The sequence below is a fragment of the Myotis myotis genome, unplaced genomic scaffold, assembly GCF_014108235.1.
Source record: "Myotis myotis isolate mMyoMyo1 unplaced genomic scaffold, mMyoMyo1.p scaffold_m19_p_1, whole genome shotgun sequence".
Taxonomy (NCBI): domain Eukaryota; kingdom Metazoa; phylum Chordata; class Mammalia; order Chiroptera; family Vespertilionidae; genus Myotis; species Myotis myotis.
Window position 1 is genome coordinate 200,382,446 of NW_023416313.1, and position 16,742 is coordinate 200,399,187.

The 16,742-nt window shown below is 40.1% G+C and overlaps 1 protein-coding gene across 1 annotated transcript in view; it reads right to left on the reverse strand.

The window, feature by feature from the left end:
• Window positions 1-6,230: 6,230 nt before the first annotated feature.
• The window catches only part of LOC118657434 (synaptojanin 2 binding protein), a 34,899-nt gene continuing 24,387 nt past the window's right edge, over window positions 6,231-16,742 (reverse strand). Inside the window, exons 3-4 of the mRNA XM_036311457.1 lie at window positions 13,424-13,519; window positions 6,231-12,116 (exon numbers count right to left, since the gene is read on the reverse strand). Coding sequence (XP_036167350.1) covers window positions 11,976-12,116; window positions 13,424-13,519 — 237 coding nt within the window. The 3' untranslated portion in view covers window positions 6,231-11,975. The remainder of the gene's footprint in view (window positions 12,117-13,423; window positions 13,520-16,742) is intronic.

Sequence of the window (16,742 nt, forward strand, 5' to 3'; positions counted from 1 at the left end):
CGCCAGACCAAAGCAATCGACTCATCGTAACAGACTCGCGGGTCCGCCAGGAAACTCGAGTGTCAGAGCTTTGGTTCCGCCCTCTGGCTTGGTATAAGCCCTATAGCAGTGGTTCTCAACCTGTGGGTCGTGACCCCTTTGGGGGGTCCAATGACCCTTTCACAGGGGTCGCCTAAGACCTTCGGAAAACACATATATAATTACATATTGTTTTTGTGATTAATCACTATGCTTTAATTATGTTCAATTTGTAACAATGAAAATACATCCTGCATATCAGATATTTACATTATGATTCATAACAGTAGCAAAATTACAGCTATGAAAATAATTTTATGGTTGGGGGGTCACCACAACATGAGGAACTGTATTAAAGGTCGCGGCATTAGGAAGGTTGAGAACCACTGCCCTATAGGGACTTAAGGATTTAAATGTTGTTTGTACTAGTGGTCAAGTGATATGGTCACCGGCACCTCCCACGTTCTGGGTCTTGACCAACGTCTTCTCAGAACACTCCCTGGGACATAGCCGCTCGATAAAATCAGCTAAAGAAAAAAAGTTGGAGATCGTTTCTAGGGCTATTTGTGGGATGAGGAGTTTACCAGCTTAATATCGATTTTTAGAAATACATAAATCGCCACAAAAGGTTAGGTTGAATGGTAATCAATATAGTGTCATGCTATCACTGAACCTTTAATGCTTTTACGGTGAAGTAGCCTGTAATCTTCATTCATGCATGACAATTCTGCAGTCATTCAAACTAGCACACCTTTTTGCAGGTCATTTGAAGGCTCCAGGAACATAAAGATGAAAATATAGGATCCCTGCCTTAAAAAGATAGCGATCTAATGGGCACTCAAATGAACATGTGTCTAACTACTGTGCTCGTTTAGGAAACCGCCCCCATGTGCCATTTGCTGGGGTGAGTCAGAGAAAGCCTCACCTACCAAGTGCGACAGTCACTCCAATTTTCTTAGCAAGGAATCTAAGGCCCTCTGTGGTATGACTAACTTTGCCCTGTCTTTTCTGCCACTTTTCCTCTTTCACTCCATACTCCAGCCTGGAGGAGCTATTATTCCCTGAGTATTCCATGAACTTCCACATCTTCAAAATGCAGCTTCAGGAACTCCAGGTTCTTGAATCCTCCCTTACTCCACAGGCAATGTAAATCATTCCTCCTTTTAACTAACATATATCGCAGTAGCTTTTAACTAACATATATCACAGAGCTATCACTCTATGGTTTTAGTATATAAAGTCATTGTTGCTCTGGATAACATATAAGTGAATGAAAATAACACAGTGGGAAGAATACTTCAGTTTGAATGTGAAACTTGGGGTTTTCTTTTGGTTTCTGGGCCAAGGAAATGAGTCAAACCTGCCCACTTCATAAGCATCACCTACACTGAGCCAAGGGAGATTTTGAAATGATCAGGACAAGGCTTATAAAAGTAAGACTGCTGATTCCTTTCCTTATCCCTGTTTCTCCCACCTTCCCTCACTCCAATCTCGCCAAGGAAGAGACACGTTGCAAACCTGGGGACTGGAGCAGTAAGAAAGGTGAGAGGACTTAACCTGAGAAGTTTGAGAGTGCTGAGAGAAAATTATGTAAATTTATAGGAGAGTCGGGAGCATTTGTAGAATAAAGGGGAAATTCAGATTGAAGGGATGGGTTATAAACAGGATTGCTATGGTTTATAAACAGGGTCTCCTTTAAGGCTGTGATTCTTTTGCACTTTATTTTGGATTGTTTGACTTATGCCTTTTGTTGTGTGTTTGTTTAATTAATCTATGTGCAGAAAAAAAACCACATAGGGCCATAGCACTTATTAGAAGATGTATTGTGATGTATGCTAAATTTGTATTAGGCATTGCTTCTCTCTTCATTCATTTCCTTTTGACATTTCAGAACTCATAAAGCATCCAAGTTAGTTATGTGTATTATTTTTCCCCTTTCCCTCAGATACTAGATGCCAAGCATGCTATTCTAAAAGTCCGGACCTTGCCTTAGCCAGTTTGCTCAGTGGGTAGAGCATCATCTGGTGGATTGAAGGGTCCTGGCTTCAATTCTGATCAAGGTTATGTACCAGTTGCAGCTTGATCCCTGGCCCTGATCTGAGCACATGTGGGAGGCAACCAACCAATCAATGTGTCTCTCTCACATCAATGTTTCTCTCTGTCTCTTCCTCTCCTTTCCACTCTCTCTAAAAATCAACGGAAGAATATCCTCAGGTGAGGATTAACAAAAAATTAAGTCTAGACCTTTTCCTACCTTTTAACTATATAAAACCATCACCATACTGGATCCAACTCCAATAAAGCCCTATACTCAGCTAGTAGCTAAATAATGGATTAAATAATGGATTAAATAAATAAAAAATAAACTCTCAGTAATGTTATAGCTAATAATCTGTTACCCTTTTCAGATGGAGCATATATTCTATTTAAGTGAATACAAGTCTTCGGCCTCTCATTTGTTCAATCATTCAAATAAACATTTTTTGAGAACTTTGAGATGGTCCTGAAGATGCAATTAAATTGTAAGAATTACAAGTATGCTGGAAGATTGTCAGGGGACAAATTTTGGGGCAGTGAGGAATTTAAGCACATATTGGACATTATTACATAGGTGGGAAATTCTATTTTCTATGCTTAGTACTCACCTTAAGCATTACCATGGAGTATCTCAGTTTCTTTTTCTGTTAAATCGAGTGACATTAGTCATCACTTTTACAATTCTCATTTTAAAAAACGCACAAAATAGCTCATCAGTATGGGCTCTATTGCCTTCTCAGAAATGTCACTCAAATCTCATCTGTATGTTTCCAGTGTTAATCAACAATCCAAATGTTGACTCAGCCATTATAACTGTCACACTTCCAAGTGGGAGGATATAAAATTTATATGTAGGAAACAAGGCATCTCTACCATCCAAGCCAGTCCCTCAGTACTGGTATGTTCTTGATATCTAGGCAAGTTGCCCTCCAGTATCTATCATCACTAACTCATGCAGGTACATGAGAGGTATCAAAATCACCAATCTTGAGAGCCTTAGCATTGAGGTCAGGTTTTAAAACTATGGCCACATGTAATGGCTATGGTATGAAAGATTAGTTTCTTCATGAGTTTTTTATGGCTCCATAATTGACATATCATATCTAACTTGATTCACTCAAAAACGTTATAATTTTTAAATTTTGTAAAATATATTTTTATTGATTTCAGAGAGAAAGGGATAGAGAGGGAGAGAGATAGAAACATCCATGATGAGGAGAATCACTGATTGGCTGCCTCCTGCATGCCCCACACTGGGAATCCAGCCCACAATCTGGGCCGTGCCCTTGATCAGAATTGAACCTGGGACCCTTCAATCCTCAAGCTGACGTTCTATCCACTGAGCCAAACCGGCTAGGGTGAAAAACCTTATAAACTTTAAAAGAGCATGATTGCAGACTCATTTTACAGGTGAGCAAATGGAGAATCAGGAAGAGTAAGAGGCTTGCACGAGGTCACACTTTGTAAAGTAGTACAAATGCCCCAACTGCTACTAAACTTCCTGCAGCATTTGACAATAGCATTGGCTCCTAGTATCTCCTTCCTGAAATTCCCTCCTCCATGGATGTTTGGCTCTCCTGGGTCTTCTCCAACGTTGAGACTTCCTTTTCTCTTCTTCAGCTTTACAGACTGAAACCTGGAGTCCTTAGCCTTTTTTCATTTTTGTTCTGCCCCAGTGACTTTCAAACTGCAGTGTGCACAGAATCACCTGGAGGGTTTATTAAAACATGGATTTCTCAGCCCTGTCCCCAAAATTTCTAATCCAGTACATCTGAAATGGGACCTGAACATTGACTTATCTAACAGGCTTCCAGGTAATGCTGCTGGAGGTGGTCTGAAGATGACAGTGTGAGAACCACTGCTCTATTTTCTTTCACGAGGTAAACTCAACTCCTACCTTGGCTTCAAATGTTATCACAGTGTGGATGAGTTCTGGTACATATCCAGTAGCCTCAATGGTTTTCGTACAACTCAAAGTCAGCATACCATGAGGATGTATTCCTTCTTTTCTCTTCCCTCACTCTCTGCCTCCCATTCTACTTTTTTTTTTTTTGCAGTTAATATTTTTTTATTAAATGATAATAACTACAGGCAGAGTTAGATTTACTTTCATTTTTCTCTGATTCCCCCCCCCCCCAACTTCCCTAAGTAATGCAGATGTTTCTCAGGTCTACAGAGGGACTCTTCACAATGCCAAACCCCTACTCCCAACCTAATATTTTTAAAAGATGCCATTGACATTGTTATCTTATATGCCACTAGGGAAAGAGAACACACCATGCAGAATGTGTGTTCTTAGGCGACCTTTCCTAAGGGAAGGGAAAAATAAATGTCACGCAGGAAGACACAGTAAGGAGACTTGTGTATTTCAATCTTGGTACTGGGTAGGGGGGAAGAAACCCCTCGTGAGATTTTCTGCTCTGAGAATTGAATAAAAAATTCTATTGCTTTATTAATTTATATCCCATAAAATCCCTGTCTTAAGTTTAGTATAAATTTTTTAATTTTTTTCTTTATTGATTAAGGTATTACATATGTGCCCTTATCCCCCTCACTACCCCCTTATCCCCCACCCATTTATGCCCTCACCCCCCACCCTGGTGTCTACATCCATTGGTTATCCTTATATGCATGCATACAAGTCCTTTGGTTGATCTTAAGTTTAGTATATTTACACAATTACGCAACCATCAGTAAAATCTAATTTGAAAACATTTTATCGCCTGAAAAAGAAATCTTGTGCCTTTTTTCCACCCCCAACCCTAGGCAACTACTAATCTAATGTCTGTCTCTATAGACATTTCATAAAAATAGAATCATAGGTGTTCCTTTGTGTCTGGTTTTCGAGGTTCATCCATGTTGTGCCCCAGTCTGTGAGGAGCCCAATCTAGTGGATTGTAAGATGAAAGGCAATGTGGAGGAGAACCAAGGCACCTAGCTAGTAGCCAGCACTAATTTCCCGACGGGGAAGAGAGGCCATCCAGGACTACCTACCCTCTGCTCTGCCGTCAGATAAATGCAGCTGCATGTGACCCCAGGTGGTATCAGGAGGAGAAACACTCAGGCAGCCCATAGAATCTTTTAAAAGTTTATTAAAATATTGTTTTAAGTGACTGAATGTTGCAGTGGCTTGTTATATAGTGAAAACTCACATATGTTCTTCGCCCATCAGGGAGAGAGAAGGTGGCCATTCTGTACACACAGCAGGTACAGATTAGCACTTGGACTCCAGGCCTGCACTTTGCTTAAGCTGTGACAGAGCCTTAATGACCAGTGTAAACTGCCTCTCCTGTTCACATCAAAGTCAGCTATAAGCAGAGTCAATATTCAGTTCTGACAAACCCTTTTTCATCCTGTGGCACAAACCCATTTCTGCCTCTGTGTATCTTTTAAGGCTTTGGGGGATGAAGGGGCCAGAAGTAAGATACTAAAGGTTGGCAACTGCCTTCAAATGTTGTATGTAAATACAGAAGGGTACAGCTACTGCTATTTTGTACGTAGTGTAGCCAAATACCTATTATCCACAATGGAAGACTGAGCTAGCATGGTTGAACCAAATTCAGTAAACTAAATTTTCATTTTCTGAAATGGTGAGAAGTGAACTTCTCATTGGCTTTAAGTAAATTCCCAGATCTGGAACTAACTAGCTATGTCTCAAGAGCAAGTTAACCTCTTTAAACCGTGAGTTACCTTATCTGTAAAGATGGGATTACTGATACTATGTTGCATAATGGGGAGATGTTTTTTTTTTACCTTAGTTATGCAAAAGAGCACCCCAGGGTAGTGCCTGACACCATGGAGACTAGGGACAGTACAGAGCCATGGTTATGTATGCAGGTTCTAGCTGTATAACCTGGGTGGATTAATCTCTCAGTGCCTCGCTCATCTCACTGTAAAATGGGAATAATGACAACAGTTGTTGTGAGGCTTAAATGAACACGTGCTCAGGATAGTAGCTGAAATACTGAAAGGAGCTCAGTGACTGTTCGCCATTAATAGTGGTACATGAGCGTGCCCCTCCTTATCTCCTTAGTCAAAGATAAGCCTCATATTGATCATTTAGAGTTTTCTTTCCTCTTTCCATTGTTTTGTCAGAGGCACTCTTAAGAAGTTGGCAAAAAGAAAAAAAATTCAATAATCTCCAAAATAAGGTGGAACAATTATAAAGATCACTGACAAATGCAACAAGTTTTTATTAGATGCCAGTCTTGAGTGAGGCACAGTTAGATACACTAGGATCTCATTTGCTCTATCTGGTATCAAATAGCAAAGCTTAGGAAATTATTATCCATTTGATGGCCTCACTAACATATTTAACTTGTAGTTATATTTCCTAGAAGTAGTTTTATGCCCATGTATCTCCCAAGATGCTATAGGGCATCTACTTGCTATTTAGATCCAGGCATGCAATGTGACACTAGGATCAAAGTAGAAAGGAAGCAAAATAAAATAAGGTTCATAAGGAAAATAATCTTACAAGAACTAATATGGCCCAGGGGTAAAATGCACAAATATCCAGTAATAAGAATTTCATATTCAAATCAGCATTGCAGATACAGAATTAAAATGGAATTGTGATTCCATTTGCCAATCTGCAAACTAAGGATTATTCAATTTTCCTGATTGGTCAATACATTTAATAATTACAGTAACTACAGAGTTCTTTTGTACATGACTCTGTTAATGATCAATTTGCATCTGAAAACATTATCCAGTCCTCTCCCTTTTCACTCAGCAAAAAGAACATGAACAGTAAGGACAACATTTAGAGAAACAAGACCTGATGTTTGGTATAACTTGATTCCTTAGACACAGCAATGCATTCTTATATGTTATTATCATCAAGTGCATCAGGTAAGAGCTTAGGTGCTTTGCAGCCCAAATATAAATATCAACATCAGGCAAGAGTTTATGGCAGTTAAGAACCTGGTTCCAATCAGAACAGAATTCCTTAAAATACTGGCTCCCTTTTGATCACAATTACCCTTTTAAATGTAAATACTGGTCTCTCAGATTTGCAGATAAAAGAGAAACAGCAAAAGGGGCTTACCCAAGATCATAATCACCTTTCAACTTATAGCTGAGAGGTAAAGAGTATCATAATTCAATATATTCTCTGCTTCTCAGTGATAATATAAAAATAATTTAACATCAACATCACCAATAAATACTCCACCACTTTCCAATAATGAAATTTTAGCTTGTATCTTCAGCACCCAGCATGCACTCATTTGCTGAAGGAAAAGAAAATCCTCATCTGTACAAAGATAAGTTTGATTAGATTTGACTAGAATAAGATCTTTATTGGCTCCACATGAAATTATATCTTAACTTGCTGTTTACACAATAAAAACGATGTCCAATGTCAAAAAAACACACTTCTCTAGCCTATTGGAATTAGTCTCAGAAGAGCTCATTTAATTGAATTTGATGTTAGGTCTTTCTCAGCTTATTCTGTGGCATCTCCCAATTATGCATGAAGCTTGCAACACACTTGTGTAGTCAGTCAGTTCCTTTGGTTTTTATTTAAGACCCAGAGAGAAGATGGAAGTGGATTGGGATTTTCTTAAAAAAAACGAAGGAGTTTTGTACATGTTCATGTAGTGGATACATTCAAGACAAAGATGAGACAGAAAGATCACTTAGGCAACAAAGCAAGTGTATGATCTGGGTTAAGTTAGCTCACCTCCCTGAGCCTTGAGGTTCTCATCTCTGAGTCAAATACATCCTAGAATCTTTCTGGTTCCTTCTGCTCCAGTGTTCTACAGTCTGGTTCTGATTTAACAGATGCACAACCTGAAACACCACATTTTGCTGGAGGTTGATCAGTCATTAGCAAATCAGAAGCCAAAGCATGTTGCACTTCTTATTCCACATCTATACTTTGGGCAGAAGCTCACGGAGAGCTGGGCTCTAAAAAGGCCCAAATGGCCCCGCCAGCGTGGCTCAGCAGTTGAGCGTTGACTCAGGAATGAAGAGGTCACCAGTTTCATTTCTAGTCGGGGCACATGCACGGGTTGTGGCCTCGATCCCTAGGAGAGGCAGTCACAATGATTCTCATCGCTGATATTTCTCTCTCTCTCTTTCTCTAAAAATCAATAAAAACATATTTTTTAAATAAAAGTAGAGGGAAAGTTGCAATATAAGCTTCTATTTTAAGAAAATAAAAAGGCCCAAGTGAAATTCTCATTTTTGGCTGGAGCCATGTCTGTATGTAACTTAAATGGTGTCTAGGTTTAAATGCCATAGAGTTTTTTGTTTCGTGGATTTTTTTGTTGTTATTTTTTGTTTTTGTTTTTTTTATTGACACTGCAACTAGAATCACCTGGTAAACTTTATTTTATGGTGCCTGGCTTCCACACCCAGAGATTCTATTGAATTGGCCTAGATACAACCCGGGCATCAGAATTCTTATAAGCTCTCCAGGTAATTCTAACCTGAGAAAATGGGTACAATTATTGGCATTCAGAAGTGATTCTTAAACTTCAGCTAAATCCATCACCTGGAGGTATTATTACAGATTGCTGGGTGCCCTACTGTTTCTGAGTCAATAGGTCTGGGTTAAGCCCAAAAATTTGCTTTTCTAGCAAGTTCTTGGGTGATGGTGATGCTTTTAACCAGACCTCAGTTTGAGAGCCACTGCCAGTGAGGAAATATCACTGATCATGGCACCTGAAGACATGAGTTTAAATCTTGATTCTGTTATTACCATCTATGCAATCTTAGGAAAGTAATTTTACTCTCTTTTCTTTAGTGTCTTTATAATAATACTTAGATCCCAGAGTTGTGAGGCATGAACAATTAGTGTTACCTATCAGGGTTTAGTACAGTACCTGGCACAAATGCAGTAACAAATATTAATCTCCCTTTTCATTACGCATGACTAGAAGGTGTGATTAATTAATAGCACAGATTAAAACTTGGCAGGAAAAGGAAATAGACAATTGAAGCAAACAATGTTTTTTTAGGATTATATGTATAAGATAGGATGATATAGAGAAGTGTTCTAAGAACATGGTCTTAATACTTTTTTAAAACTTTGAAAACAGTAGTTCAGGTAGGAATGATACAATCTATAAGGTGGCAGGAATATTCAATTCAATTCATAAAGAGCATGGATTTTTTTAAAAGATCTACAATGGATTCTGACATCTTATCTATGATAATGCAAAGCAGTGGTTCTCAACCTGTGGGTCGCGACCCCTTTGGCGGTCAAATGACCCTTTCACAGGGGTCACCTAAGACCATCCTGCATATCAGATATTTACATTACGATTCATAACAGTAGCAACATTACAGTTATGAAGTAGCAACGAAAATAATTTTATGGTTGGGTCACATGAGGACTGTATTTAAAGGGCCAGAAGGTTGAGAACCACTGTGAGAATGAAATAAAAGTATAGCACACCTGCCTAAAATGTCAATATATTGATCTTTAAATGCTATTTCAATCCAGGGAAAGCCAAAATTATTAAAATGCATCAGAATCCCTATTATCAACCAAAGCTAAACTTCTACCAGCAGTGGGATAGGTGTTCTCTTTATTTATATATACCAACAAATAAAAAAAAAGAGCTTTCCTTCCTGCTTGCCCCTTTGCTTCGTTTGGTATGTGTGTCTCAGGTCCTCCCACGAGTTAATGTGCACACCCTGAGGTGAACCCTGGGAGGCCAGCAGGCCCCTACAGAAGTGAAACGGCTACACACACTCCAGGTACAAGGAAGACCCCGAGGCTGAGCCCCCACAGTGGGCAGTTGGGGTGAGAACTGGAATACTGTCAGTGTTTCTCTGAGGAATGTACAAATGCCAAGCGTCTAGGTGACCAGTTAAGGTTTAAAGGCGTAAGTCACATCAGGATTGTTTAAAGCAAGTTTCTCCCTACAGGAACAGTTGACCCAGAGGCAAGGTCTTACTGGGATTTTTAAAAGCCTTCCCTTTCCACTCTGGCCTCATGTCATTATGCAATGGCTTTCTTTTTCTGAATACCTTAAAAAAGTGTGATGGCTGCATTGTGTTGTGCCGAGTACCATTTCTTTTATTATTGTGTTCAACTGTTACTTAACCTGATAACTAGACTGTGAGCTCCTCAAGGGTCCTTAGCTTGTCCCCTTCCTCCAGGAACGTTCTCAGTGATGGTAGCTCAGTTCTGTTCCCTTTTGCTGTATGCACTGTACATTTGACACCAAACTTACATTGCCCTGACTATGCAAATTCCCTTTTTATGTATATAGGTTTGGTTCCCAACTGGAACAAAAAAAACCTTTAGGATGGAGGCAATATGTATTTTCTTTCTTTGTAAATGTGTCTTAACAAAGCTGCTGTCCAATCAACATTTGTAAAATACTTGTTAGATCGTCTATGCCCAAAAATAGACACAACTGATTGCCCAAGGGGAAGACCTCACATTCTGTTTGTCAAGATTGTATGTATAAGGCCTACAGTCTAGCTGATATGTTTGAAAGATGGAAATGTTTTTCTTAAAGCTAGAAAATTAGTCTTGGTTCAGGTCTCCTTAATGCTTTAAAGCCACCCTTCAATTCCACTTCCACAGGACGGTTCCACCTCATTATCAACCTCAGTATTCCCCAGCATCCATTCACCTGCATCTTGCTCTCAAGGTTTCCCTATGAAAGTTCCCTCCGCCCTAAAACAAACAACTCATTTCTTCCCCTTCCCTGCAAACTGGTTCATTCATTAAAACCATAACCAGTGTTTCGTGTGTTTTTTTTGTTATTTTTTTTTCAAAAAAAAAGAAATAATAATTACAAACTAGCAATCCAAACTCTCTAAACGGAACTGAGTCAGAAGCAAAACTGGTTTCATGCCCACCCGGCCAAGAGCAGTTCCCTCGCTCAGAGTTTGCCTGTTATTAGCCCTGGGGGGCGTGTTGGCAGTCTGGGGATTCAGGCACCACCTTGGAGGCACCATCTTTTTCCTTTGTGGGGTTTTCACTGGGCCGTTTTGTCCCCGTCACTACAGCTCTGACCACAATCACTCCAGCCGACCCTTTCACAGGCTGTGAGGTATCCAAAAAGTCACTAGGTAGGCCGGAGATTGTAAGATTTCTCTCTAAACCGCAAAGGTTTTCCGACAGATTGACTTGCGCTAAGCTGGATTATGGCATTTTGCCTCAACTTCACCTTAAGTGTTATGAGAAATAAGAATTCTAAGATTTTAAACTAGTTGCTTCAGTTTTCCTTCCTTTTTCTTATGACTCAAACTGGGCATCCTGTCAGGCTCACTCTCTTACCCCCTCAATTAAGATCACCCCTTCCACCAGAAATCTAGAAACCAGAGCAGGTTTCTACCTCTTTAACTCTCCATAAGGCTTCACTATTATACTATCATTTATGCACATATGTGTATACATGTATAAATATATATATATCTATATATATCTAAATATATATATATATCTTTTAAAAAGTAAAAATGGTCTCCTCATTGTATTTTGTTTGATATAGGCACCCAAGTATGTCATTAGAAAGTAAATAAAGGCCAAAAAATTTCCCAAGGAAGATCATTAGAAAGAAAAATCCTCTCTTCCTCTTATATCGCACAGCTGGCCTTTGAGGCAAGCCAGCTAAGAAAACAGGTATCACCATGGTGACGGGAAGACTGGACTTTTCCCTCTTTGGTTGTAGCTGATTCTATTGGCGGTCCTAGTAAAACATATGACTCCTCATTTGTCCTAAGCAAGTCTTTCTTCAGCTTTCCTTCAAACAATGCCTCTACTCTCCCATCAGAATACGAGGACTTGAAGATTTTGAAGAGCCAGGTTCTGGTTGGGAAGCAGTCTCTTTAAATCATGTGTGAGCTATGCAGAGAGAGGGCAAGAGACGGGAGAATGGCAGGGGAGGAGGAGGAGAGAAAGGAAGAAATGTTCTCTTCATCAGGAGCACTGGAAGGAAGCGAGCTGTTCAAAGTTGTTGCCGGTATCGCATGAAGGCCCAGGCTGCCACCATGGTGAGGGCAAACAGTGGCACCAGCACCACAGGCATGGGAATGCCGCTCGGCTCCCCTTCACCTCGATGTCCTAGGGGCCCATTTTGCACCTGTAACTGGAAGAGAAAGAAAAATGTTAACTCTGGTGACCAGTGTGTTTCCCACAACTGAAAGGTCGGGGCTGACACATGACCTGGGTCTGTCAAAGCTGCAAGTCTAAGCACTATCTAGCAGAGAGTATATGTCAGTATCACCGACTCTTTGGAAACAAAAGAAGGCTGATGGGGAGACATTTGCCTTTTCTGTACTACTGACCTACAGGGACCCCCGGAAATAAGCCAGATAACCTCTTTCTGCTTTTGTACGGCCTCCACCAAGCTCTATGTGTCTCATCTCAGGAAGTGAAGATATGAGATGAAGTCTACTGATCCTATAGGAAACCTGAAAATTATTGGGTGGGACAGGGGGGATGTCCATCTTCCTAGAATGTTTCCTTAGAAAGATTATCAGTCATTAGAGTGCAGTAAGAGCAGAGCTGAGCAATGTTATTTAAATTATCTGTTATCTAAGCATAAATTGCACAAGGTGTAATTCCATTATTTTCAACTCAAAAGGCACCCCACTCCCTCCTAAGATGAGGTTGTGTCGTCCTTCCTCCCCTATTTTGTAACACTGGACACAGATAAAGGTGGAACCTGTACGGAATGGAGGCAAACAGAATCAGAGGTAACGAAGTGAAAAGAAATCATATCCAAGCATCAATTTAAGAGAGAATAACTTTAAAGACACATTGAACCTGTGTTGCATATGCCCCCAAAATCGTTGCTATGGGAGGAATTATGTCTACAGGCTTCTCTTCCCATCATTCACATTATAAGACACTAGGAACTAAGAAGTGGATACAGGGATAGGTGCTGTCTTGACTGAATTCTGAATTCCATTTCCGTTTTCCTGGGGCTCAGCTTTGACCACCAGAGCTTTGGTCAGGAGAGTCACCAAGTTGATAAGCAAAGTGTTCATGGAGGTGACAGGGAAAAGCACACAGTGGGTAGGTATCAGAAAGCCTACCATCTTTGTACTTAAGAGTTTTATAAACAAGAATGTCCAATGGCAGACACATGTTTTCCTTCCCCACTAAAAAATTGACTGTGGTTGTATACCCCCCCCCCCCATTCACCCCATTTATTTCAATTTGGTTGTCAAGCTTTATCTTTAAAACTAGGACGTGGGTTGCAAAAATACTGTTACAAATGTCCTTTGATGATAAGCAAAGTTCCAGAAGATACCTGCTAGACAAGCTCTTCAAAAGAGTGGGAGTGAAAGGAAAAAAATCCAAACACACCATTGAAGATTACACCACAGGGCTCATTCACAATGGCACAAAAGCCTGGGGCCAGGTGCTGGCTGCAAAGGACACACCTACCCTGTGCTGTACTCTTAGGGATACAGCGTAGCCTGCATTACGAAAGAGGTTTACAGCATCCTGGTGCAGCAGGTTCTTTAGGTCTTGACCATTTACCTGTCGAAAACAGCAAGAAAAGGTAGTAAAAGTTAGAATGTAAACTCTCTGAAGTCAAAGATTTATTTTCATGTGATCAAACATTTAAAAAACAACTCCTACAGAGCAAATTCCAAGGTTTAGGAGAATGAATAATGTCACTTAGAACTCAGTGTAACACTTTTCATTTTCAAAGCTACGTTTTCCTAAAACTGAGTTCCATGGACCATTTGAAGAGCACTTAAGTTTAAATTAAAAAGAACAAAAAACGGCAGTCTCGGCCTGGCCATTATGGCTCAGTGGTTGAGCGTCAACCTGTGAACCAGGCGATCACGATTCAATTCCTGGTCAGGCCATACATCCAGGTTGTGGGCTCAATCCCCAGCAGGGGGCATGCAGGAGGCAGCCAATCAATAATTCTCTCTCATCATTGATGTTTCCCTCTCTCTCTCTCTCTCTCTTTCTCTCTCTCTCTCTCTCTCTCTCTCTCTCTCTCTCCCTTCTTCTCTGAAATCAATAAATAAAAAATGTTAAAAAATAAATATTTTTTTAAAAAGGCAGTCTCTTTCTCCTTAGCTCCTATGGCCTATCTCATTTGGACACCTGGAATTCTTTACTGTATTTGTATGTCTTCCATGAGCATCAGTCTGACCTCCTTCAGCTAGCATGGTCTTCCAGGTTTATTTCTAATCCCTGGCATTGCCAGCTTCATCTCTAGAAATATAATTACATGAAACTCTCCCACAATTTATTTTGATGTGGTACAAAATCTCCTGGCCCATTCTATTGGTCTTGTTCTACTGTGAACAATTGCCCTTAATTCCATTGATACTCCTATCCTCCTCAAGTTTCTGTGATGATCCAAACTCCTAAAGAATATTTCATGGTAGGTCAGTCCTACCACTTAGGGGTGAGAGATGTGAAGTGCTACTGGTATTACTACTTTCAGTGTCAGGAGTGACTCTGGCCACAGTGATATCTATCCATGCTGCACTCAGTGACACAGCACAGCCTACCTTATGCAAGAGCTACATATCTTTTGTACATGCTAGTGTCATCAACAGCAACAGCAGCAAAAATACCTAATACATTTACTTGATAGGCTCTGTGCTATATGCTTTACATTATGAATTATCTAATTTAATTCTCACAGTAATCCTATGAGGTAGACACTATTTTTATCTTGTTTTTCACAGATGAAGAGAGTGAAGCCTAGCAAGGTTAGGGAATGTACCCAAAGGCATAGTAAGTGCGGAAGCCAGGGCTAGTGTGTTTAAATACCAGAAGGAAGACTGAAGTACCCTGCATTTTACTGCTCCTTCTGCACTATTCCTCTGCTCTGACTCACCAACTATTCTCTGCTCAGCTGAAGCTCAGGTCATTGACTTATTCAAACCTCTCACCTTCCTTGTCACAGTGTTCCTTCTCCAGAGGTTCAGAATAGTCCTTCCACTCTATCTCCTGCCAATATCCTTGGTGAATTCATCTACCAACAGTTTGGCCTTCCCGAATTAATAGTTTCTAGCTCTATTACATATTAGTCACCAAGTGCCATAAGCCTTGGACTTCAACACAGGGCAGTGAATTCCAATCACCAAATCTTACAGCCCCTTTTCAACCTTGAGACCGCCTCCTGTTTTGCAGTTCTCTCCTGTCTTAGTTCTTAAACTATTCCTTTCCTAATTCCTTTCTCCTTCTTTCCTTCTAAAGGCAAATATTCCTCAATGTCAGTTGTCTTTTTCCTCTTATTTTTTTCTTCCACGTGATTATTCACAATTTCAACAGTAATCTACAAGACAACTCCAAAATTTGTATCCTGCCCTGGCTGGTTTGGCTCAGTGGATAGAGCGTCAGCCTGCAGACTGAAGGGTACCAGGTTCAATTCCAGTCAAGGGCACATGCCCAGGTTGCGGGCTTGATCCCCAGCAGGGGGCGTGCAGGAGGCAGCCAAGCAATGATTCTCTCTCATCATTGATGTTTCTCTCTCTCCCTCTCCCTTCCTCTCTGAAATCAATAAAAAAATATATTTAAAAAAATTGTATCCCTACTTCTACTTCTGGATTTACCTATTTCCTGCTGGGTACCTGCACTTGGATATTCTGTCAGACCCCACTCAACGTTTCCAAAGCCTCTTTATTATTTCCCATAAAACCAGACTATCCCAACTTTGTTTTATTGCCACTGCCACCCTTTCAGACTAAATTTTTGATAATAGTTTTAAACTCTCTCCACTCTGTCAATCTTCACATACAATATATTGGCAAATCCTGTAGTTTAACATAATGACATTCCGCATATGCTATTATTTTCTGTCTGGTACCTCTCTCTTTAGACTGTGGATACTTTTAGTTGAACTACTGTAATCACCTTCTCTCTGATTTATTGTCCTCTAGGTCCTCCCCCGTACTACCCTATTCAAACACTATGTCCCCAGACCAATCTTTCTAAAGTATAATTCTGTTTATACCACTTCGTGGCTCCAAAACAAAAACAGAAGTTGAAGCAGGGGAGGAAAGCGTGCATGCCTGATTTCTCATTCTGATATGCAAAGTCCTACCTTTGGAACCTACTTTCCCAATTTAACCTCGCATTACTCCCTATCACGTATCCTAGGCGCTAGCTAAATCACGTAACTCATTACTCTGAGACAGAAAAGCATATGTTCTTACTTTCACACCTGCGCTTAAGCTGTATCTACTATCTAAATACCCTTCCTCTTAAAAAATCCTACGTATCTTCTAAGATTGATCTTAAATAGGACCAGTCCTGGTACCCATCGTGTAGAAATGAATATAAGGTTTTCTAATTGATGGACTTTGATTTCATGCTACTAAACCATATTCTGATCATATCTTTTTTTTACATATGCCACAGGGAAGAACTTCCAGAGTCTCAATGACTTAATTTTTTTTTAGTTAATTCCTGGGGAAAGACTGTTGATTGTAGTGAGAATACTCACTTAACTAATTTAGCCTGTGATAACTGTATTTCTCATTTAAAGAAACAGGTATTTATTTCCTCTCAGAGACAAATAAGTTAATGATATAGTCATGTTAACAAATGCCAGATGTCATAGTTCAGTATCAGAGCCCAATTTCATAGTAATATGACTGCAAATGAGAGAACTATATGACATTCAATGGCAAGAACACAGAGTTCATCCCTGGCTGGGTGGCTCAGTTGGTTGGAACGTTGCCTTCAACACCAAAAGCTCGCAGGTTCAATTCCTGGTCAGGGCACATAC